This window comes from Strongylocentrotus purpuratus, unplaced genomic scaffold (assembly GCF_000002235.5).
Source record: "Strongylocentrotus purpuratus isolate Spur 01 unplaced genomic scaffold, Spur_5.0 spur5_scaffold_5, whole genome shotgun sequence".
Lineage (NCBI taxonomy): Eukaryota > Metazoa > Echinodermata > Echinoidea > Camarodonta > Strongylocentrotidae > Strongylocentrotus > Strongylocentrotus purpuratus.
The window spans coordinates 42,595,931-42,614,961 of record NW_022145611.1 but is presented as its reverse complement, the minus strand read 5'-3'; the positions used below and the strand labels follow the sequence as shown (position 1 = coordinate 42,614,961).

Below are 19,031 nucleotides of genomic sequence, written 5' to 3'. Positions count from 1 at the left end.
GGATACAATTGCACAAATAAGGCTTTAATATACAAGTTAAGTTGCACAATCATTTGTTAAAAATACTACAACTTCTCTACTCTCAAACTGGGTTTTAAACAGGCGATTTCTTTTTCTTTCTTTTTTATAACCTGTTGTATTTAGAGCTTTTCTTTTAAACTCTTCTCTTTAAATCTCTTTTTACAATTCTTCATTTTTCTTTCTGAAAATTACAGATTTTTTTTCAAGAACAGAAACTGTAGAAAATAAATAAAAAGAAACTAAAGCAAACCTTTTTGCCTGATCTAATAAGATAACCTGTTATCATGACATGACTGATAATTCTGCAAATGATACACAGCTATGAAAAAAAAAGAAAAAAAGGAGTCGGATGATCTCTTCTCTCTTCTTTTAACCCAAAACTGTACAAAATCCAACAGATGATAAGATAATCTTTTAAGGACAAACATTTCAATAAGCTATTCAAAATGATGTGCTAAGTCCATATCTGCTGTATGCTCACATGAAAATCTGTGCGGACACCGACACAATACTGAACATGAAAAAGGTACATATACTTAATACACAAAGCATTACTTGACAATAAATTAAGATTAGAGCAAAATGGTACAGTAACATCACAATGCAGCACCCTTCTTCCTCCAAAAAAGCTCAACAACAGTAAAATTCTTTGAGAAAATACAATAATGATTGCTTTTTGGCAATATAAGAAAAATGAGTGGGAATGACATTGAAAAAGTAATTGTCTTTTGACATATATTGAACATGACAATTCAATACTTCTTAACATTAAAAATAATAAGATTTATGTATACTGGAATGTCATTGCATTAAAAAATTTCGCAGAAAGTACACATTGCTCTTTAATTAATGTATATTTTTACCTTTATATTTCTTACTATCTTTAACTCTTAAAGGTATTACAAAGTTTTGGTATGGGGTCATGAATTTGGTTCAAATTAACATATAAGAAGCATATGCGTTCCTACAATATACATTGATCGTTGTCGCGGTTGAAATCGAGTCTAAAGTTATGAAATTATAAATAATAAACTCTTTATGTTGTATAGCTCCCTCTCAAGGTCAAGATATTAATTTAGCTATGAAACAGTGTTTCTTGACTGAAATCGACCGATTAGCTGTTCCTGTTAGGAAATTATATATCCCAACTACATATTCTGAGATTTTCATGGTCGCAGCTACGATTGTACGGCCATAGGCGCTATTTGAAATTTATCAAAATTTACCGGGAGCACCGGTAAATTTTTATATTCAATTTTTCTCGAAAACAGAAGTGTTTTAGGGGCTAATTTTTTTAGTGCTTATAATACATCCACAGGGGCATCCAAATATATCAAAATTGTAAAGATTCACTATCCACCCAATTTTCAAAATTTCCCAAAACTTTGTATTACCTTTAAAGTGCCATAGGTGGTCTTAACCAACCAAATTTGTATTTTGGTATATTTCTATCTATGATCGTTGCCTACGAGATTTTCTTCCTGAACTTCACCTGTGAAGTTTGATATCAATCCATACTTTTGCCATGGAAGTTAATAACAAAACTATGAATCAAGTCTAAGTTGTGATACCTGTTTGTAAGCTTGGTGGTACAGTAAGATGTATCATTCTTTAAATTGACAGTTAACACTTTGAAATGATATCACTGGTTTGGGGGGGGGGGGGGGTAAATTTGGACCTTCCAGAGAGGTACTATTCTAGTAATAACTCTGATATATATCTCTACTTGACTCAACAACAACAAAAACAAATGAGTCAGAGGAGTCAAAATAAGAGATAGCAACTGATAAAAAGAGAAACAAATAGGGACAGAAAAACAGATTATGACAGACAGTGACAGAGAGACAGACAGACACACATACACACAAAGGCAGACAGAAAAAGCCCTTCAGCTTACACCTACAAGCCTCAAGCTAAAATTCCACTTTCCGCTATCTGTCAGCCTCTTGCTTATCACCACCACCTCTACTTTATCTCCCGGTCCTAACACCTTCCCCTTCAAGATATGATGTAACATGTGACTCCTATGGCACAAGCCTTTGTCTTTTACACCAATGTCCACAAACACGCCAAAGTGTACTGCATTGGTCACGCGTCCAGTGAGTTGCATACCTGGGATGATCTGATCTATGGACATGATGTTCTGCTTGAAGAGTGGCTTATCAAATTCTATAATGCAACAAGTTTTGGATAGAAGAAAAGAAAAGAGAATTAGTCTGCTCAATATGGATGATTCAAACAGACACAATATTTACTTGAGATGTTAAATGGTGGTAGCCTTTGCTTTCAAGCAGTTTCTTTTTTGCAGAACGACTATATAAAGCCCAGTAAAACATATACATGTAGTACAAGAAACAAAATCATTCCAATTGATCATCAAGAAATCCTGAATATTCAACAATCATTTATGACAAGTGATTTTCAAATTGTAATTTTGATACCTTGAGTTATTTCTCACTATGCCTATGGTAAACTTAGAACCAGTCCTAAATTGTTAACATTATTCTGAAAATTTCCATTCCATTCAGACCTACACATGAATACTTGAGTACAGCTAGACTTACCAACTCGAATGTCATAGTTTGTTGGTTGTTTGAGTCCATTGATGATCAAGTCTAACGTGGGCTCACCTACCCCGATGCTTCCTGCTAGGGAAGCATTACCTGGTCAGAAGCAAGAGTTTAAAGGCATTGTTAATTAAAAATGTTAAATCTGAGATCATGCACATGTTATCAGTGTCTGTGATATGGTGTAATATTGAAGCCCTAAGAAAATTGTGCTTCAAAATGAAGATGAAGTGCCTCAAAAAAGTAAAAATCTTTGAGTGACCGGTTTCACCATAATCATTTTCCCCAATAGACTGTAGTGTTATGAAAACTGTTTGGCAAACACACAATTTCATTTCGATTTCCAATCATAAGTACCTTGATAATCAGACAGGCGATCGGCTTGTAAAAGTCATGGGATTCCTGAATGATCTAAATGGTTATAATTATGATTGCAGCATGAGCTCAATCAAGGATTTTGTTTTAGAGATCTGAGACAAAGTTACCGGATCCCTTTAACGGAACAGACATCTTGCATATCAAATTGAACTTTAAACAAATTAACAATTAATATGCTACTAGGATAAATATATCACTTGTGAAAGAATCTTCACTCACTAAAACTTTGATCAATTTTCTGCTTCCCTAAAACTTGACTCTTTATCCATGTACAATGTTTTTAAGTTTTAAAATCTTTATCAACTTAAAAATTGACGTCTGTATAAAAAAGATATTTTGAAAATCCAAATCTGATTTTTCAGTCAAATATCAACTCACTGTAATGTAGACAATGTACAACTAATAACTTGTAGTGTCACGAGCATGATCAAAGTAAATGTTATAATTGTATCTAACCATGAATTTTCTCTAGTACAAAGCATGTATACACATAAAATATTCATATCATTTATCATGTTAAGAATTGACTGATTTAGTAATGATTGCAGATATTTTAACCAGTTACTAAAACTTGAGATACATTCTCTTCATTAGACCTCATCAATAAGGGTGATCTTCACATGACTAATATTATAACATTTCCTTAATCACCAAGAAACATGTATGTTGCAAGTATCTTACCTCTTGACTTAATCAGATTGTCCAGTTTACCCCTGATGCTTTCACTGCCAATATCTCTGCCACTCGCAAAGGCCATCTTCAACAGCCTAGGAAATAGCAATAATAATAATAATAATAATAAATACTTATAAAGCGCACTTATCTAATAACTTACTCAAGGCGCTATACAAAACAAAATACATAAATCTCTCTCCACAATTTTAACAACATAATATCATTAGTAACTCTCGGTATATAAAACCTTTTTAACATGTTTCTGAAAGTTTTGTAGGATTTGAATGTTTCAAATGTCCCTTGGCAGCTTGTTCCAGAGGACTGGTGTAACATACACAAATGCACGGTGCCGTTAATGGGTGGTTCGGGTTCTGAGGACATCTAGGAAGGCAGAGGCAGAAGAACAGAGTGAGTAATGGGAGTGCTTTAGGAATGGAAACAAAGCATGCAGAATGTTACAAGGACTTTGTACTGTAGACAGATGAGAGCACTCATATACTAATCAAGAATTGAAAGGAGATTTATTGTGAATAATCTACACTTAAAAATTCTGCAATGTCTTCCTTGTCAGAAACTCCTGTTACATGATCAAACTAACTCTTAACTAATCAACAACCAACAACATCTTGGCCTTTCAGGATAGTGTATTTTTTGTTTTGTCTATTGTCAGTCTGGAGTCTGTTTCATTGGTGTAAAAGGAGTACAGTCAAACCTGCTTTAGTGACCACCTGTCTACAAAGACCACCTGTCTACAAAGGCCACACTTGTTGTTTCCCTTGAAAATGGGTTTCTCATTGAACCACGTACTAAAGGAACCTGTCTACAAAGGCCACTTTTTGTGTTTCCCTTGGGTGGTCGCTATAGACAGGTTTGACTGTATAACAATTGCTGTGTGAGATATCATCCTTCACACTAGAAGGTCATGTGTCTTTATCTTCATGTATGAATTTCTCAAGACTTTTAAGATCAGACTTCATGATTGATATACAGATTTGGTTGCAGTCCCCTGTGAGCTCTCTTCATGGTATGAAATCTCAAAGAGAAGCATACAGAATTTATCACACCACTCTTAGTTACAAACTTCAAATCCAGATGGCAACTGATAGCACTCTAGGATTGACTTACTGCCTTGTTTCTTCATACGCTTCTGGATGTATCCATGTAGAATCAAGAGGTTCTTGTTCATCGGATTTCTTTCTTCTCTTAGATGGACCTGCAGTAGTCTTGGCTCGTTTTCTTTTTAATGGTTTCACATCCACTTCATCTTCACTGAAAAATGATTGGTTCAAATCTCTCTTCAATTATCAAATATGCAAATACTTTTCAAATATTCTAAAGTGCACTTGCAACAGAAAAATCATTTTAAAACATAAATTTATTACAGCACATGATTACATAACATTTCTCAAAATGAATAAAATAAATATATTTATTCCTTCTTTATGTCAGATTGATAACAAAAGGTTTCCCCATGTTAATAGTTATTATATAGTTCAATGTATTACCAATATGTGGTAAAAGACAGGATATTCTGATTTGAAAAGCCCCCTTTTCATAGTTTTTAAAAGTGGTCAAAATGTAAAGTTTTGACTCATCACTCCAGGTATTCATTATCTCATGATACAAATAAACATTTTAGCCCATGGCCTACATGAACTGGGATGTCCCTGTGGTCCCATTAGTCTGTGGGAATGAAAAAATGATAAGTCTAAAGGTTAAGTCTGACATTTTAAAAGTAAATAATACAATAAATAACTCATGATATCTTACCTAGTCGATATGACTATTACTTCATCTAAGTTTGTATCCTCAGCACCACCAGTGGGATTGATTCTCACAAACCCAGCACACTGTTTGAAGGTCTTTGGTCCTAGGCCTTTCACATCTAGCAGCATCTGACGATTGATGAATGCTCCAAACCTCTGACGATGAGATATTATCTTCTTAGCAAGACATGCAGATATGCCTGATACCCATCTGCCAACATCAAGGTAGAGAAGAAAAGAAAATCCTAGTAGGAGTGGTATATGTTCAAGCTACAAGACATCTTATTAATTCTTCTTCCCCAAGAGATAAACTAATTATATGGTGCTTTAATAATTTTGGTCAAGTACATAAAGGGATGAGTATGACAAAAAATTAAACCTAGTTAGGCTTAAAGATTAAACAAAAGTCTATTTGTCATATACATGTATCGTAGTTCAGTTGTGACTAGGGATCCCAAAACCAAGACCAAGAGCAAAACCTTTTGTAGCATTAATTTAGCAATAGGTGACAGTTCGCAGGGACAAGACCCAAGAACAAGACATCAATATTAAACCTGATACACACCTTTACATGCTTTACATCTCTTTCCTTGCTTGGCTAAAGCCAGAAGACTCGCAATCATTAGCTCATATCAGCCAGACGAGTAACTGAGAATGATTTATGACCTGTGGCACAACAATTAATACCAGGAAATTATAATATTAGACTCACTTGAGCAGAACTTCCGAACATATATTGAGATCCACTCCAACAAAACTGACACTTTCCTCTACCACATCTCCTAATGCTGCCTTCAGTAATCTTTCTGGTACATCATGCTAAAAGAGTAAAATAGAACCACACTTATATACACCTACTTCAAACTCTCTCATTTTCTTGTATAATGGGTAATTGTATAAATATATGCTTAGTAACGCCTGTATAAAGCGCCCTATAAATGTAATTATTATCATTATTATCAATTGTTAAAATGTAAATTTTTCTTTTACTGATTTCAAACAAATTGCATATTCTTAAGTATACATGACTTAATTTAGGATTTCCTCTCAAGAAATATTATCAAAGGTAACAATTCAATTCAATTTTATTTCGTCCAATAATAACATGGAAATTCATTGTGGGATTTTACATATTGCGTTTACATTAAAATTGTGTATAAAAAGACATCAAAAGCATGACATTGAAATCGACATCGACACAATGCACAAATATATGTAGTAAAAAGGCCCCAAGATTTTCAACATAGCTATAGTACACAATACCCCGATCCCTTGCACCCCCACCCCAGAAACTCATCCCAGCCGGAGGGACATAGAGAGAGAGAGAGAGAGAGAGGGGGGGGGGGGGCATACAGACAGAGACAGAGACAGTGAGAAATAACGAGAGACGAAGATAGAGGAAGAGGTAGAGGAAGATATAAGAGAGAAAATAAAAGAGAGAGAGACAAACAAAGAGAATAGAAAGAGAGAGAGTAGAAAGAGAAAAATTAGAGAGAGAGAGAGAAAGAAAGAAGGGAGGGGGGGGGGGGGGGGAGGTGGAAGGGAAGGATCGAGAAGAAATCCCAACTCACTGTACGGGCAAACCCGAATCAGAGATAATTGCACATAGTTTATAATACATACATACACTGGCTGTACTTAAAAAGTGATGATAGATGTGTGAGCTATTCCAAGTAAAAAACAGTTACATTCAATAATTCTGCTCTATTTTCTTCGTACATACATCCTGCAGTGGGAACTCATCATTTTAATGATAATAATACGGAGACACATGAATATTGAAGGCATGGATATTACACATAGTGAGAACAGGTTTTCAGTCATTCATTAATGCATGTCAAGGAGATACAGACGACCAGTTTCGTAACGTATCCAAAACAGAGTGTACAGGCTCCCGCGAGGCGGCCAAACGCGAGCGATTCCACCCACCTGCCAAGAGCGACTGCGCCCCGAATAGATAGAGCGCGAATCGCACACACCAGCCGCAACCAGGCTGGGCAAGCGTTAATGTTTGCCAAACCTAGCAACAACAAATGTGCGCAACCCACACCCCGCCCACCGAAACGCAATCACTCCTAACAGGCGAGCGGAACCACACGCGGACCCGCACACCCAACTCGAACACATTACGAAACTGGTCCATCGAAAAGCGGCGTCTCCTTGCACATAATAACAAGAGTTACATGTTGGTGATGAATATATGAATATGTGAATATTATTACATGCAATTTGTTTGTTTACTCTTACGCTTACATGACTACGAACTTAGCAACACAGCACATGTCAACGAGTATGGGAAGTCAGAGTTTAATTGCATTTAAAAGCCCAGCTCTTTAGACATAATGATAATTCTAAGGTCAACATTTCAGGTGAACTATGTTGATTTACACCAATTTAAGTTAACGTGTGTTGTTAAAGGCTCTAATGGCAAATGGAATGAAAGAATTCAAATAACGGTTTGTCCTGCATTTTGCAGACTGGAGTCGTTTGCCTGATCTCATCCAGCAGAAACATGGATGAAGGGGGTGTTGGGGGTCCTTCATGATATTCTCAACTTTCTTAAGAACACGGACAGAGCATGTATCATCTAGACTGAAATTTTCACCAACTATTTTACCTGCTTGGTTCAGCAACCTTTGAATTTATGTTTGGTCACCCTTCCTTAAACTACAATACCAAGAGAGGCAGCCATATAGGATGGTACTCTCAACGACTGCTGTGTAGAAGAGTTTTAGAATGGTCTTGTCGACATGGAAAGATTTGAGTTTTCTTAGGAAGTGCAGTCTTACATGACCTTTTGCCAGAACATGTTTGCTCTGTTCTACCCAATTCAGCTTCTCATCAATTACTACACCCAGATATTTATATTTCGGAACAATTTCAATGACTGAATTTTGGAGGATAACTGGACTTATAGCAACATTTTGCCTTTTCCTATGATCGAATACAATTTCATTTGTTTTCTTTTCATTGAGTATTAGAAAGTTAGAATCGCACCACTGTACAAAATAGTTCAATGTTCTCCTATATTCTGTTTCGTCGTTCTTTGTGATGAGACCAATGATGACCGTGTCATCGGCGTATTTAAGAATACTTGAATTTACACCATCAGCTTGACAGAGAAAGAAAGAGCCCATTTGCTTCAAACAAAATAGTTTCTATTCAACTCATATTACTCTTGAGAAACACAACAACATGTCACCAATCAACTTACAGTAATCCTTTGTAACGTTGTGATCTATTAATATGATATGAGACGGAAGCAGACTATAAATAAAGAAATGAAATAAACATTTATCTGATATTGAAAATAAATTAACATTTATTCAATGACTGATGAGAAAAGTGAAAATGTTACCTGGTACATGCCAACACCAATGTGTTTGGGGTCAATCTTGACAAGTTCAGCTAGAGGGTCCTGAAGTCTTCTAGCAATTGATACTAAAGCAAACACAAAATAATTTCACATGTGGCTTACTTTCATCAGAACACACTTCATATAAAATCATGTTTTCATACACGAAATTGAAATACTGTATCAACTGATATTACCATCCGTCTTCACCAGCCGGAATGAATCAAACAAAATCATAATATACCGGGTACACATATTTGGTTGATTTCTCAACACCATTTCTTCTTTAATGTTAAGAGATATAAGAGATACATTAAGAGATATCATTTTAATATGATGCGAGTGTGCTTTCACGGGTACATTGTTGACATGTAGTATAATATTTATATTTCCAATCTTCTTTCGAACGAGGTAGAATGTTACTTTCTTTTATATCAATGCAACATGTAGAAACCATAAATTCTTCTTGTAAATTGAGTTTGACTGATTAGCATTGCATAGAAGTTTAGACCCATAAAAGATATGTACCTGCACTCCTAATGTTTGGATCTAAGTTTGGCATCTCTTTCTCAGCTTCAGGTGACACACTGTAGATTGAAGCCCCATCTTCATTCACAATGCTATCACAAGGAAAGTACAAAGAGAGATGTGTTTCCTTTAGTCTAACTGTTAAATCTCTACAAGGTCATATTAGAGGATAAAGGATGAGGAACAGTTTTTGGAACAAATTGTAAATTGTGTGGTTTTTCAAATGAAACCAATAGGAAAACACATGCATACAAATATTTGTAACTGTATTACGGCATGAGGGGTTTAAATAATCTATTAAACTGATCATGACCACCACACAAACTCAGATAATTCAATATGAAAAAGATATCTGTACTGCTACACTTAGACCATGCTTGGCTGGTTTATTTAATTGTATATTCATGAAATGCATTCATAACAAATGTTTCAGACAAATGTATGAATGATGAAAGGAAAGAGTCTGTTATTGAGATGGGACTTTCTTTCTCTTATGAACTTGACAAAAAAACAGTGGAAAGTATAAAGATACAATGAAACTAGTTCATCTTCTTGGTAAAGTTCAAATTTCATTGAAGGATTAAAATATACAAAAGCTGTAAAAATGTCTTATAAAGATACAGGTAGTCTTGACTTGATGCTGATTCTTACCAATATTGGACATGAAGTGGTTGTAATGAACCAGACCTGATGACCTCTGAAAAGAACTCCTCAGTTTCACGACATGCTGTTCCATTGCCTATACCAATGGTTTCACACCTGGTGTAGAGAAAACATTATGTGCAACATCTATAATTCTATATTTGAGAGAGTGATATTAGATTATCAAGAATTTCGAGTGAACAGTCTTTTTTAGTGACAAATTTTGTCCAAAATAAGATAAAAGCAACAATATTTTACCTCATACAGGTTCACGTGAATAGCATTAAATCCTTTCATTTACTGGAATAGAATTCACAGGAGATTCTTTTCAGGGCTACTACAAATAATACTTACCAGTACATAATTACTGTATTTATGGCATGCATTCAAACTAAATTAATAATGAAATTGTGGCTTTTGCTTCAAAGATACATGGTGCTTAAGTGTAGTAAGCTAATAAAAAAAAAAAAAAAAAAATAGCTTTTAGTACACTTCATATGCCTATAGTTCATGCCTTTTATAGCTCTGTATTCTCAAGAAAAACAAGAGGGCACACATTCCACCTGTCTACAAAAACAATGCCATGGTCATCAAAAGCAGCAAGAGCAGAGCTGCCAACCCAAACTCAACAAAATTCCTGTTCTTTTCCCCCTAAAAAATCCTATTTTCAAAACAAAAATCCTTTGTTTGATTGATAAGTTCTTTCTTTTTGTTAAACTGTGTTCGTTGATATTTTGAAGAATTATGCATGAGTACATTTTACAAACAATTTGTTGAATATGCAAGAGTTTGTCTTGAATGATCATTCAATGAACCAATGAGTGGCATGTAAATGTTTTTGTACGGACCATTGGTTGAATATGCATGATTTCTTCATGACTGGTGTGTTCGATGAGCTGATGAACACCCCCAAATTGCAGATGTGAGATGCTTGTAGGATACTTTACAGGAGAGAATGGTCAAGAAAATAGCACACACACACAAAATACACAAACACTTTCAAATGTTCAGATATTTTTTTTTTGTGTGTATGTGTATTTGTGGAAAGTCACATTTTATTGAGGAAAATCGTACTGTCGTCATTACTTTGTACAAAATTGTACAAAATACGATAAAATTGTACTGGTTGGCAGCTCTGCAAGAGTAAATAGTTAAACATAAGGTCTATTATTTTGTATGACATCACACGAGAGGTCATCAAAGTTACCTTTGTATCAAGCTTATTTAATATCCTATGACAACATTAGTGTACTAGGACATGAGCTTATTTACTGGCAGGTAAAGTGAGAAACATCTTACTTGAATGTCTGGATGAGGTCAATCATTTTGTTTCTCTCATAGTATTTGTTGCCTGTATGCATTAAGCTCACACTAGTTGTTAAGATCTCCCCTAGATCAAGAGATGAAGGGAAGAGAACAAGAACAAATCACAGTTTGATTTATCATTAACATGCTAACTCAAAAGAAAATTATCTATAATTGCTACACAAATAGATTCCTTAAGGATAGCATTAGTTTGAAACGTTATCAATAGGTAAATGCTTTGCGATAAATACAACAATGTGTTAAGCTTTTTTTTTCTTCCAGTTTGCCATAATAATACTGGAGTAAAAACACATCATAAAGTAACAATTCTCAAAAAAAGTTCAACCAAAAAAATGCATCTGAAATTGCTTCTGAAAGAAAGATCAAGAGTCTCCACTTTTAGGTCTTCCAAAAATAACTCACAATGAGCTTTGCCTCCAAATTGCAAAGTGAGCTTGTTTACAACTGTACACCAATATAAAGCTTTTTAATTGTACACAACATACATAAATTTCACATATTCCATACATGACTTCAAGTAAATAATCAGAGATTTCACTGTACCTGTGGCTGATATCATGGCTAGCTTGCAGCCATTCTTGAATCCAGGGTCAACGCCCAGGATGACCCGACCTTTGACCGGGGGTGTTAGGAGGAGACGATGAAGATTTTGGGTGAACACTTCTATGGATGCCTTCTCTGCTGTCTTATTCAATGTGGACCTGCATCATAAAAGACAAAAAACAAAATCCACACATGTGTAAGCATTCCTATGTCTACTTATCAATCCCTGAGTTTTATCAAGCAAGTTGTGTCCTTCATTTGAAATGCAGCAACATTTCTTTACATGGCTTAAGCGTAGTAGATTTCATCTATTGGCCAAAGTTACAACAAATCCATCAGATGACACTGCCATTATAGCTCAGTATGAGCAAGTACCACTATTCTCTGTGTTTATCATCATGTGTAGAAAGGCTATGCTAATGTTCTGTGGCCAACTCTATCAAATAAAGGTTGGAGAAAAATACACTTTGGGAATGCAGGAAATTTTGCATTTTTGTATGAACATCACCTCACTGTTAATAAGATCATAATTCTTGGATACGATCAATGCTCAATGGCTAGCAACATTTAAACTTATAAAAGAAGTAATTTGTGACTCTTCTGCTTCTTACCACAAAGTCATATATCCTCTGTAAATATCATGAGAATGATTTTATTTACCTTATCTCTCTGAGGATCATGGGTGACATGAGGCGATTATATGCATCGTCTACTGCCATACACATGATTTTACTGGAGTAGGAGTTGGGTTGTGTATGGGAGCACCATTTTGCTTTACACCAGTTGATGAACTGCTTTGTAAGCCTATCAGGTAGAGTGACTTTAACAGTTAGTGCTTTAAACTCTTCACCTCTATTTATCGCCAACACCTGAAAATATCATGTCAATGAGATATGAAAGAAGATACAAGCACACCGAACAGTCATACATAACATAAATTCATTTCAAATTAAACAAACACTTTGAACAACTGAATAGTCTACCTTCACTAACATTTTAAAGGCCTTAAAAGAAGGAAAAAAAAATTGCTTCCTTATTCCTCTGAACCATTCAATAGAGTTTTTCCTCTCTTTTTTAAAAGTCAAATGCATTTTCCCCCCTTTTAATCAAATTTAAGACAGATACTATTTGTAAAATATCACTTTTTATATAAACTGTGACTACTGGTAATTGTCTACTTGAAATCAGACTTTCTACTCTTTTTCCTTTGATTTGTACATAATACCTTTGTTTTAACTACATCATCTGCTACATTGGACTTATACAGGATAACCAATAGCTGTTATACTTGTGTGTTTCTATTCCTCTTTCAGGAGTTTCAATGTCTAGAGATTTGATCTAAAAATATAAATTACAACTTAAAGTAATATTTCTTGTATACCTGGTGTGGTTTGATTGTGTTGATGGAAAACTTTCCATCAAAATAAGTTTGGAATTTCTCATAGTCCACTTGCTGTTCCTTTTTAGTCTTCTTCCTGGCCTGCCCAGCCTTGCTTACACTCAGGAAGATCTGATCTTTCATATCTTTCACACTACAGATGAGAATACATTACAAGATATAGAACGAGAATGTGTTGATAATAAAAAATACCTGTAATGAATGTTAGTCAATATTTAAGACATTTTCCTGATATATAAATTGAGGATACTGCAGAATAAATAATTTTTTGAAATCATAAAATGAAAGAAAAAAGAGGAAGAAAGAATAGGAAGCAGGAAAGGTAATGTAAAAAGAAGTCGATAAGGCCCACTCCTACACCCTCCCCTCATCTTATGACTTTTTTTTCTCTTGCGTATAATTCACCAACCATTAGTAAGGAAAGCCTACAAGTTACATTACATCCTTAAACTGCTGAATATCTAAAGAAACAATCAGTTTCAACACTCCTTTTATACATTCTATCATTCTACTGCAATACAAAGAAATGAAAATCCTAAATCAATAAGCTTCAAATCTCACCAAGATCTGAGATAGTCTACTGTTGTCTTATCCTTAGACACTACCTCTGCTATGATATGCTGCACTCCCTTCTCCACCTCAGCAGCTGTCCTACAACCTAAATACATAAAGTATTTCAGTTTTGAAATAGAGTATGATGGTTAGAAATCATAAATGTATATCTTTCATGTCTGGAATTTGCTGCAGGCTTTATTTGGTCAAAGATATAATGATAGGGTTAGGGTAAAGATTGGGCATAGTCTTCAGTCCAGGGTTGCGGATATGAATTTGTTAGTTTAGGAAACTGTCAACAGAGCATATGTGATAGGACCAAAGTTATAAGATATCACCCTTTCCAAAAAGAATTCACATTCAAATCTAGAATTCTTTTTTATAAGAACACAATTTCTTGTATTATAAATGTTTAGAGCTATATAACATTAATAAAAAACTTAAGTGTACGAAACTCATCAATATCAGATCTTCTACTTATGAAAATGCAAAATTATGCTAACTTGGTTTGTGACTTTGTGCTATTGTTATTCACCTTCTGTGTCTGGATGGATGAAGCTCTGTATGTTGAATAGACCTGCTGTCTCTCCTAGAAGCTTCTCTGCGGCGGGCTCCAAACCAGTTCTTCTTGCTCTCTCTGCCAATGTGGTCTTACTTCCAGCCTTGAATGGAGCAAACTTGAAATGAAAACCAAATGCATGCATAAAGTATTGTATTGTTAACACAAATCAAATTAAATTATAATCTATTATACATACAAAATCTCTTTATTGAATATTCAGTAGCTAGCTACTAGTTTCAACATGATCTAGTGACAATACCAATGAGAAATGATAACAGTTAGAGAATAGGATAAAATAATAATTCTGAAAATATGCTTACATGAACAGACTTCTTATGAGCTTAAAATGTTCATACTTTTTAAAGACATCTTAATCTGCAAACAATTCTAATGAGATGTAAATTGCCATCCTTTTATCAATTGGAGAGCAATAACATGTAGATGTATACATGTAGTGATAACAAAATGATAAGAGTAAAGCAGATAGAGTTACTTCTACATACCAGTTGCTCAAGCTCTATCATGCTGTGTGAATTGCAGAAGGATTCTCTTAGTTCCTTGGTCAGTTTCTTCTCCTTTCCAAGTTTTCCCAGGTGAGACTTAGTTTTCTCTTGGACAACCCTTGTATTCAGAGAGAATATATCACAATAAATCAATATACTAAAAAAATTGAACGTATTTAATAATATGTGACATCCTAACCAATAAAATCAAGAGGTCATAATTCATAGTGTTCATGCTTCAGATTCTAAGATATTTGTGATGCAGAACAACTTAATCTAGGCAATGATTAAAAAAAAAATCATGTACATTATGGATCAGAACTGGTCTTACTTCTCATACTTCTTACTTCTCAAACTAAAATAAGTCCTTGAACTTTTAAGATAGATGACAACGGTTATAAACTTTTTCCTTGAATATTTACAACAATAGAGGTACAGTTTATCAATTAATAGCAAACATTGGTATACATACTTGAGTTCTTCCAGTGATGATTTGATCTCTCTGATAACAGCTGCCTCCATGTTGCCTGTCTGTTCCTTCCGATAGCGAGCAATGAAAGGCACAGTACATTCCTCTTCAAGGAGCTTCACTACATTTTCCACAATTCTTGGTTGGACAGGGTTACCGTTGCTCCTGTGAATGGAACATGGACCGAACTAAACTATAAAGTTGCTCAACTTGGAAGTTTTGCAAATATGACAGGAATTCAACAGAAAGTGTATAAAGGGCCATTACAGTTTCTGACACTGATTACAGAGTCAATTCCAGTTCAATTCAATATAGCAGATTCTAAAAATATGGCAGATGAAAAAGAAGAGTCAGTAAACAAATCTGAAAATAAGTTTAACACAAAATCAATAAACAAATCAAACAATAAACTAGATAGATGGTAAATGAATTTACAAGAAATCATACAATTATCCACCTGCTATCACAAACTACTTAGTTTGGGGGAATTTTTTTTACTAGAGTTAGGTTTGGTGTTGTTTTATCTCATAAATTTACTTTTTTCAGCTGGTGTTGATTTGAAAAGTTGCTACAAATCAACACATTATGAAATCTTTAATAAAGTAGAATGAGTGAAGAATCAAATTACCTGATTCCTGATTCATTAAGCTGATCACATATGACATTTGGAGGATGCCAGGGAGGGCCATCATAGAAAGACAGTTCATTCAGGTCTTCCTCATCGGACGAAACATCAAGTGAACATGGTGTGAGCGATATTCTCAGAGATCTTCTTCTTGACTTTGCCATCTCATGGTAAGCTAAGCAATCCTTAAGAAAATTAAAGGAAGATGTGCATACATGTAGATGATCTTTTTAAAATCTAGATAAAATAGTTAGATTGTAATTTGTTAGATTTACATAATAGACTAAAGACGCACTCACAGTCATGCATGGTACATGTTCAATTCTATGTAGACTCTAGTCAGTATACTGTAGATGTAGTCTACAGACAGTCTACCAGGGGCCCGTTCCTAGAAACCGTCATAAGTCTAACTTCTTGACTAAATCAGCGTTAGTGAGCAACTTGTCCGCTACGTGTTTCACCAAGCCCTCTTTGCCAAGATCAACGACAACATCCTGACTAAGTAGTTATGACGCCTCTGACACCGTTGTATCTCTGTCATAACTATTTAATCGATGGGCAGCGCCATCACATGTCATATATTGCGTAGACTATGGCTGGCGAAAAAGGACAATAAATCCTCCAACTATGATTTTTCAACACATTCACTTAAACAGTGAGTTATCGTTTTTTGTGTTTGATAATCTTATGAAAATATGCCATGTTTGTATTTAAGGATTTTCCCACTTAAATAAACTGATTATACGCCTCTATTTCCACATTGTAAAATTGTAGAAGGGATAGGTATTTTGCCATGGCAGGCAAGCCATAGTTTGAAGTGTATTCTTTACTTTTCAGACCCATATTGCCTTCGAGATAAATTCTATCTTCAAATGTGTCAAATGAATAGTATAAAACATGTTTTTTACCGTTTGGAATGTTGAAGTATTGTCATTTGATTATTCAACTGACACCTAAAACATTGGACACAAACTTCATTACATCGTATTTTTCTAAGAATAATATATTGGTGTATTTTTATAAACTATCAAACGAAAATATCCGGTGGGTACCCATCTCAAGAACAAAACTGATTCACCTGTCATGTAATGAAATACTCACAATTATATTTTACAAGTACTTCTATTGTATAATCTACACAAATTTGGAAGTATATTGCATCTCTTATTTCTTGGTATCATTTTCAATATATTTTATTACTAATTCATTTAAATAATTGCATTTTCCCTAATATTAATTTTGTAATAATCTGGTGGTATTGTGACTAAGGCCAAGTCTCGGCTCCTCTTCTCGCCGATAGTATCGATCTCAGGAGATACTAGCTAGTAAGCTCTTCGTGAAACGGTTTAGGGAGATCAGAGACATCTCCGTAGTTGGCGGATAAAGTTACGACTGTCTTGTCGTTGGTTTCTAGGAACGAGCCCCAGTAATCTACTTTGAGTTTGACTTGTGAGTAGAATTATTTAATTTAAAAAGAAACTTTAAAAAAAAGTAAAAGTAAATTTCAGATAAAATACGACTATATACGGTCGATGTGACTGCAGCAATCACGTGTGTGCAACATACGTGAAAACAAAGAGTGAGAAGAACTTTGGTCCGTTTCGTGAACGCTGACCTAGACCAAAGTTTCTGGGCAAACCCGGACTTTAGTGCCCAGCTGAAAATCTCAGTTTATTATGGATTTAATATCAATAATATTAATTATGCTAATATATGCAAATATAAACATACCAAAACTTGATGATTTTTAATCATTTGACGTCATAAAAAGCAATTTTAAGCCAAAAATAGCAGCGAAGTAGGGGATCTCCTCTTTGCTTGATGCGAGATACTAGCGAACTGAAATAACCGAATAAAAACTATGGTGAACTAAAAAAAGAAAAGAAAAAATCAAACCACCTCTGAAATTACCTTTGAAATGTTTATTAATTTTTTCTTCCGATATGCGCACATGATAGGGGCAGGTTGGGATGGGATGGGGGGGTGCTCAATAGTCGCCAAATTTGGGGTAAAAGGGCAACTGGCCATTTTTTCTTTTCTTTTTTTAGTTCACCATAGTTTTTATTCGGTTATTTCAGTTCGCTAGTATCTCGCATCAAGCAAAGAGGAGATCCCCTACTTCGCTGCTATTTTTGGCTTAAAATTGCTTTTTATGACGTCAAATGATTAAAAATCATCAAGTTTTGGTATGTTTATATTTGCATATATTAGCATAATTAATATTATTGATATTAAATCCATAATAAACTGAGATTTTCAGCTGGGCACTAAAGTCCGGGTTTGCCAGTTTCTGTCTCCTTCGTTCGTTAGCCTCTGAGTCTGATTTGAGTAGGGTCGGCTCCTACCCAAATCAGAGGCTCACGAACGAAAGAGACAGATTCCTACCCAAATCAGAGGCTAATGAACGAAAGAGAAAGAGAAACTTTGGTCCAACCCTGACCATGTCGAAATTAAGTTGCTGACTAGCGACCGTTATTCAAGCTCATTTGCTGGTAACTCCAGCGATCCAGGACTCAGGAGCTTCCTGAAGTTAATTTACGTGCAGTTATCCAAAAAAAGATGTAGAGTCTAGGTCTAACGTTAGATTCTAGGGTCTAGAAGGCGTTAACTAGTATTTGCCAAGCTACACTTCCTTTATTCCACTCTCCATGGAGCTCCATCGCCGCCGCCGCGCAGTTCCGTTCTCTGGAGTTTACTTTATACATGTTTGTACGTGTGCAAGTGTGCCACCGACCGGCTGACGGGAACCTGGCCTGCCGGCGGGGCGGGGGCCGGGGCGCGCGCTTGGCCATCCGCTAGTCCGATACCGTAGCGAAAAATTTGAATATCGCGCTGAAAAAGAGAAGAGAAGTTGAGGTCTACCACGCCATGTCTTTGATGCAAATTTCACAACCTCATTCAAAAGGATAAAATATACAGTCTTGTCGTTCATATTCTTATCCATAATATGCGACATTACCTTATAGTCTACTGGCCTAGATTTAGTCGATTGTGAGGTTTACGCCGGAGTCGAGTTAAAGTTAAAGTTAAAGGTCTTGATCAACTAGCCTGTCTCGCAGGCCGATGGATTGATTTATCTTTTGCTTTCACATTTTTGCAACTTGATTCTGCATAAAATCT

At 35.2% G+C, this 19,031-nt stretch overlaps 1 protein-coding gene and 1 long non-coding RNA gene across 2 annotated transcripts; one reads left to right on the top strand and one right to left on the bottom strand.

The window, feature by feature from the left end:
* Positions 1-827: 827 nt before the first annotated feature.
* LOC115929483 lies at positions 828-1,641 on the top strand. The gene is made up of 2 exons (XR_004066508.1): positions 828-917; positions 1,424-1,641. It is a non-coding gene; the product is annotated as an uncharacterized LOC115929483 (long non-coding RNA).
* Positions 1,642-1,679: 38 nt separating this feature from the next.
* Positions 1,680-18,940, bottom strand: LOC594780 (S1 RNA-binding domain-containing protein 1). Its single transcript, XM_030998475.1, has 19 exons — positions 18,880-18,940; positions 15,915-16,100; positions 15,290-15,451; positions 14,818-14,935; positions 14,288-14,429; positions 13,762-13,858; positions 13,183-13,333; positions 12,462-12,670; positions 11,802-11,959; positions 11,232-11,322; positions 9,942-10,049; positions 9,291-9,382; positions 8,766-8,848; positions 6,120-6,226; positions 5,412-5,618; positions 4,767-4,910; positions 3,648-3,733; positions 2,586-2,684; positions 1,680-2,190 (listed from the first exon to the last, which is right to left on the bottom strand). Exons 2-19 carry the CDS (start codon positions 16,073-16,075, stop codon positions 1,910-1,912), a joined length of 2,496 nt encoding a protein of 831 aa, XP_030854335.1. The 5' UTR covers positions 16,076-16,100; positions 18,880-18,940; the 3' UTR covers positions 1,680-1,909.
* Positions 18,941-19,031: the final 91 nt, after the last annotated feature.

What these genes read in the sequence shown, in the direction of transcription:
- LOC594780 (XM_030998475.1), bottom strand. Translation starts at nt 16,075, where the DNA reads ATGGCAAAGTCAAGAAGAAGATCTCTGAGAATATCGCTCACACCATGT. An exon ending in TCCAAACATTAGGAGTGCAG is followed by an intron (nt 8,849 to 9,290) that starts GTACATATCTTT and finishes TGTTTGCTTTAG; the next exon opens with TATCAATTGCTAGAAGACTT. An exon ending in GTAATAGTCATATCGACTAG is followed by an intron (nt 4,911 to 5,411) that starts GTAAGATATCAT and finishes ATCATTTTTCAG; the next exon opens with TGAAGATGAAGTGGATGTGA.